At 37.2% G+C, this 6,536-nt stretch overlaps 1 protein-coding gene across 1 annotated transcript in view; it reads left to right on the top strand.

Annotated features, from left to right (window-relative positions):
* The window catches only part of grin2cb (glutamate receptor, ionotropic, N-methyl D-aspartate 2Cb), a 28,474-nt gene extending 25,564 nt beyond the window's left edge, over positions 1–2,910 (top strand). Inside the window, exon 12 of the mRNA XM_017482758.3 lies at positions 812–2,910. Coding sequence (XP_017338247.1) covers positions 812–2,212 — 1,401 coding nt within the window. The 3' untranslated portion in view covers positions 2,213–2,910. The remainder of the gene's footprint in view (positions 1–811) is intronic.
* The last annotated feature ends 3,626 nt before the right edge of the window (positions 2,911–6,536 follow it).

Here is a 6,536-nt window from a genome sequence, read left to right as displayed (position 1 = left end):
TGCAGAAGTTTTATATCCCCTTGTTTTCTGGGTGAATAAATGAACATATTTACCCCCATCTTAAAGTTTATCTACAAAATAGAAATCTCTTTCATGTTTAATGGTGGTTTTCCGTTAAAATCCTATTACCACATGTATTAAAGTATTTGATATCTTTAATAGCCAGCTCAATGTTTGTATCTCTATCGACATGCTCTAATTGTTTGCATTTTTCCCGTCACTGTGTCTAATGATTTTAACCTCTCAGCATGTTTTCTCTGTTAACTTTTATTTAGGCATGAAAGGTTTAAACAGGCTTAAACTCTAAAGCAGTTTGCTGTGAGCAGTCAAGTTAAAAGTCAATGGGATTAGGAAAAAAGCTATCACAACGCACAAAACAGAAACTATCGACCTTTCTCAGAGCTGGAGAAGGTTATCAAAAGATATCAAAGTGTTTACCGAGACAATTATCATCAGAGAGAACCAAAGAGACAAAGATGCTAACAAAGAATAAAAGAAAAATAGCTGAAAAAAAACTGCCTGAATATTCACAAAAATACAAAACCCCACAGCAAGTTACATGGAAATATATATATATATATATATATATATATATATATATATATATATATATATATATATATATATATATATATATATATATATATATATATATATATAAAACTTTTGATTATAAAGGAACCTAAAAACTTCCATTAAATTGGTCATATTGGTTTCACCATTGTGAAGGCATACAAAATTACATTCAGTTGTATATTAAATATGTATAATAGATTTTATAATAAAATTCTGGATAATTTGTCTTTCTTAGGGAATTTACAGCTGCTTTAATGGTGTTGAAGACATGGGAAAATCTGGAAACTTGCAGAATCTTGACATCACAGCAAACTATGCCCAGGCTAACATGCTTAAAATGCTTCAGACAGCCAAAGACATTGTCTCCTCAGCAAAGGTGGAGAATTCTTTGGACAAGGCAACAAAAACCATTGAAAACTGGAGTCGGAAAGGTGGGAGTTTACCAGCACGGATTCCCCAGGTGACCACCACTGAGACACTCCCAGCAAACCTCTCGTACATGACTAACATCACGGAAAAGCATTCATCCCTTGTGCAGCGCTCTTTACCGCCCCAATTCACGCAGCATTATGCTGAAACTGCCAGTCCACCACATGCATCTACTCAAAGACTGATATCACACCCCACTCCACTACACTACACCGTCCCTTCCCGATCTGGTGGCCTGTATAATGGGCTGCTTCCCATGACTAGTGTTAGCACTCCTCATTTAGCAACATATGATATGCATTCCCAAAAGTCAGCCAAAATGGCCTCTCGTTTCATCTCACATAAAGATTTACAAGCACCAGACATCTTCGCTGAGCATCAGGAACCTTGCCACACCTTTGTAGGCCCCAGATGGAAAAATAGATCCCAAAGCTGTCTGGAGGAGTCTGTGGATCTTAGAGGATTACATGATGACAAAGGCCACAATGTGCATCTTGCAGAAGTCCAAGCAGACCATTTTGCTCATGATGTACACCCTTCTATGGAAATCCCTTATCGACCAGGCAATGTTACCTGTAATTCCTGCATTAAGACATATGCAGATCCTCGGTTAGATGGCATGCCTTTAATAGGAAAGAGAAAAATCCATCGCAGGCCCTCCTTCCTTAAAGCCACCTGGGGCCCAGGCAGGGTGCAGTTTCCAAATGAAAGGCCTCTTGACCCAGGCTCATGTCAAGTGGACATGCCAGATCTGTTTCCTTTCACAGAGGTTTGTGGAAGAGGGAGAAATAACAAATACCAACCTTTGCCTGTGGAACACATTTACCTTCACTCATATCGCCGCCAGCCAAGAAAGGGTCAGAAGTTAAGGCACTCCCAGTCCACTTATCTGCCCTCTTACAGGGAAGCAGTACATCATGATGCCATAGGTGTGAGGAGGGCCTCCAGCCTTGTACATAGACAATACTCCTACCCTGACCTTCCAGCCTACCAGAGCCCACTGCCATATGGACCAGTTGAGCTGTGCAACATCTTCCCCTGCATGGGCCATCCTAGTGACAGTGGATATAGAGGGTATAGGGCTCCTGTACACCTGCAGGATGGCCATCTGCTCCCTGTTCCAGGCAGCAGGGTGCTTTACAGGGTCGGCTCCCCAGGTGTACCTCTGACATGGGGAAGGATCTCTAGTCTGGAGTCTGAGGTGTGACCTTTCAATCTTAATTATTTATTTTCCACAAAGCTATTTGCAGTGCCAAGTTTTGAAACTGAATTCCAGGAACCAGTTTGAAAACTACCTTTGATTCCTGCCAAAAGATCTGCAGACCTATAAACTTTGGGCTTTCTTTTATTCAAAAAAGTGCAATAATACCAAGATTGTACAAGATTTTTTTTTTTTAAATAATCAGTGTGGTATATAGATAGTTCATATCTCTAGTGAAGTGTCCTTTTTTTCTTTTACTTTGAGATAAATTTGGTATTGATCCATGTAATCATCTATAACACTTACTTTTATAAACCCTTAAGACAGTCAAAAATGTTTTTGAGCTCGCTCGCTCTCTCTCTCTCTCGCTCTCGTGCTCTCTCCACATTGCAGGTTGAATCAAATGGTATTCTATTATTAGTATTATCAAGTACCTCCAATGCTTTAATAAATCACAAAAGCCTATCAATAGATCCCATATAATTTGTGGCTTTTTTTAAAAGGGGTAACTGAAAGACTTGTCTGAATGCTACCTTCAGCATTCAGTACCACATTATACTTTAGGTATTGTGATTAAAATATAGTTATTCTATGTCCATTATTATGCAGCTTATTATATAAGAACCAATATAAAAATTTAAGTGTTGACCAATAAAAATGTCCAGTATAAGTTCCTCTAAATGTCTTAGTATGTTTTATGTTAATGGAAGATTTTTTTTTTATTTTTTTTTTACAATATTCACACTCATGTTCACACTTCAGATACATTTGAAATGTTTTTTTTTTTTTACAATGTTCTCATTTGTACCTCTACTTAAAACAAATAAAATTAAATATAATTATAGCTGATCACAGCTGTAAGTATTTTGCCTCTGTATTATAGTACATACTGTACATTTATAGTATTATAGTACATAAACCCAATACCAATATCTACTATCAGCAGCAGTTTAAAAAAGGAGAGTGTTCTATTGGTGATTCTTTAACAAGTAACTCTGTGCACAGCCACACAAGCACTTATATAGAGCTTTTTTAAACTTAGCAGTTCTACAAAGCGCTTTAGACTTCATTCACACACACAGACACTCAGACACCAATCGTAGCAGAGCTGCCATGCAAGTCGCTAGCTTGCCATCGGGATTCAAGCTATATTCAAGTTGGGGTTCAGTGTCTTACCCAAGGACACTTCGACATGTGGAGTAATGTGGGCTGGGAATCGAACCGCCAACCCTACGATTAGTGGACAACCCAAACTACCACTTGAGCCACAGCCGCCCATGGTAGCCTATAACTTAATGTAAAACATGAAATTGTAGAGAAAAGGGGATGAAAGTGTAAGAAGCAAGAGGGCTAAGGAAAAAGACCCACAATTATGAAGTCATATTTTAGGTTCAGTTTTGGTCAGAATAAAAGCCTTTATTTATGAATGCTATAGGTCATAAAAAGTTTCATCTTATTAAAGCCAATCCGTGTAGTGATTATGCAAATTGTATGGAATGTTCCCAAAATTGTCCTTCACTCCTGGACCTCATTATGTCCAATGTCTCCACCTCAGCTTGTTCCTCCAAAGCCCAAGGTGACCTACGTTGAGATAATTATGCAGTGAGGCTTTTGTTATCTTCCGATAAGAAGATATGAGAATCTAAACACTGAGAAACTTTAATTTTCCCATTAACCGCCTTGCTTTGTTCCTTATGAATGATAGCACAATATCAAGAATTTACTCTAACCCACTTTCATCATTGCTGTTTAGTGATGCCTTTATTTACTGCGCAATAATTATTCTTCGCTCATAAACTTTCACTTGCAGCAGCAGTTTTCTGCAGGAAGAAACACTTTTTACATTTTATTGAAGGCATAGAAGCAAGAGGACAAAAAAAAACAAAGTGGGCTATAAAATGTAGCATTATGCTTACAAAAAAGACACTGTTGAGGCATTTTGTGAGTGGAAAAGTGATTCAGTACTTGGCTCTAAAAGCATCCAGAAGGCAGGCAATTGGCCACAGAAGTTACCTGTAATATATCAAGCCACAGGTGGCTAAGGAGACAAATGATATGCATTTAAAAGTCATGAGGGATGTTGATGAGATTCCTTTGCAGTGAAGATGATAAAACCATGAAATTATGAAAGATTAATAATTTACACAGTCATTGCAGATTCATAACCATTTAAGCAGTTTATGGTTATTGCTGCCCCCTACTAGCATTGACCACTACTTCATATAATCTTCTGATGAGAGCAATAACAGCATTATAAGACTTTTATATTGTTCAAGATCCCTTCCCTAGATCTACCCTGAATGTGATAGATAAAAATAAAACAAAAAAAGCTTTTATTACATCAGCATTGCAGCTGTCACTGCCAGTATTAAATACAAAAAATATTAATACACATACAAGTGCACTGTTATGCATTCACACACATACACTAAAGATACTTACAGGGCAGCGTGCATTCTCTTCACGTTGTCTCCCAGAATCCATTAGCTCGGATGTCAGTGCTAGTCATTGTTGCTGGTCACCTTCATCCAAGGGCTTAGAGTTAAGACAAGGTGAATAAAGGAAGAGGGGGAAAATAAAGCTTCAGAAGAAGACTTCACAAGGTTTTAGCAATGACTAATTACTCTGGAAAGTAATTGACACAAATTGACACAAATTTCATTTTTGAAAACGAGACAGATTAATTCTTCAATAATACTTAAATTAACAAAGATGAATTGAGATTTTAGGTTTTGTGCACATATACAGTGGAGTCCAAAAGTCTGAGACCACATTGAAAATCTAGGATTTTTAAAAATTCTAAAACAAAAAAAAAAAGGAAATGTGAAACATCGTGACTATTCAATATTCAATACAATTTGTAGGTCATTATTTTGTAGGTCACAACTGTGTGATATGGACCATCTTAGCTGATTTGTACAAAAGGTCAGATTTTCCATGAGTCTTATGCCTTCCATTGAAGCATGTGTTCAGACAACACTCTGATGGATTTGACCTAAACTGGATCATCAGGTTTTGCACAAACTTGTGGAGTCCATCCCAGCTCGAGAACACAATGCCATTAAAATGTCATACCAAATACTAAAAAATTCTAAAATTCATGTAAACATTTTGAAGGGTCTACTTTTCACTCAAACTGTTGCTGATAATATAATATGTAATGAAATCCTTTGTGTTAAATTGAAAAAGAATGACAAACAGAAGCATTTTCAATTGGGGTCTCAGTCTTTTGGATCCCACTGTAAATAGCTTCATGATTATAGGGTCATTTGTTTGCACAATTAAGATAAGATAAGATAAGATATATTATTGATCCAATGGGAAAATTAGAGTGTTCCAGTAGCATGCATAAATGGCAAGGCACAAATACACATAATAAATAAAGTAAGAATAAAATAAGATAAAGTAAATAAATATTGAAAATACTGAAAAATAAAATATAAAGATAAAAATATAAAAATGTATGCATAGAATAGATATAATATAAAGAGTAAACCTATCTGGTATACATTTTATACATCTACATAGCTACAGTTGCAATCAAAACTATTCAACCCTCATTGCAAATCAGGTTTATTGTCAAAATTTACAGACTTTCAGTTGTTTGCAATGAACAAATCAAACAAAAGCAATGAAATAGTTCAACACAACGAATGTTTCAAGTGGTTTCCTCAAATTCAACTGAAAAGGCAACTTATAATGACTTCTCCAGTCTCAAAATTATTCAACCCCTTCATGGTAAACGTCTTTAGTACTTTAGTACACCCTTTTGCTGTTATGACCTGCTGCAAACAAGATGCATAGCTTCTGGTAGCGTTCCTGAGGAATTATAATCCATTCCTCATAAGCAATGGCCTCCAGTTCAGTAATATTCTTGGGTTTGTGTCCTGCAACCACTGCCTTCAAATCCCACCAGAGATTTTCTATGGGGTTCAAGTCAGGTGACTGTGATGGCGCTGTAGAATCTTCTAGGACGACTTCTGCAACCAAGGATTGGTGGAATTTGAGGTATGCTTGGGATAATTGTCCTGTTGGAAGGTCCACTGATGCCCAAGCTTCAGCTTCCTCACAAACAGCATGACGTTTTCTACTAGGATTTCCTGATACTCCACTGAATCCATCTTTCCTTCCACACTCACCAGGTTTCCAGTGCCAGAGGATGCAAAGCAGCCCCACAGCATCACTGAGCCACCACCATGCTTGACTGTGGACAGAGTGTTCTTTCTTCATTCTTCTTCCTCCAGACATACTGCTGATCCATCATGCCGAAAAGTTCCAGTTTTGTTTCATGTATCCACAGAACAGAATCCCAAAACTTCTGTGACTTATT

The sequence above is a fragment of the Ictalurus punctatus genome, chromosome 13 (assembly GCF_001660625.3).
Source record: "Ictalurus punctatus breed USDA103 chromosome 13, Coco_2.0, whole genome shotgun sequence".
NCBI classification, from domain to species: domain Eukaryota; kingdom Metazoa; phylum Chordata; class Actinopteri; order Siluriformes; family Ictaluridae; genus Ictalurus; species Ictalurus punctatus.
This window is presented reverse-complemented; position numbering and strand designations above follow the sequence as displayed.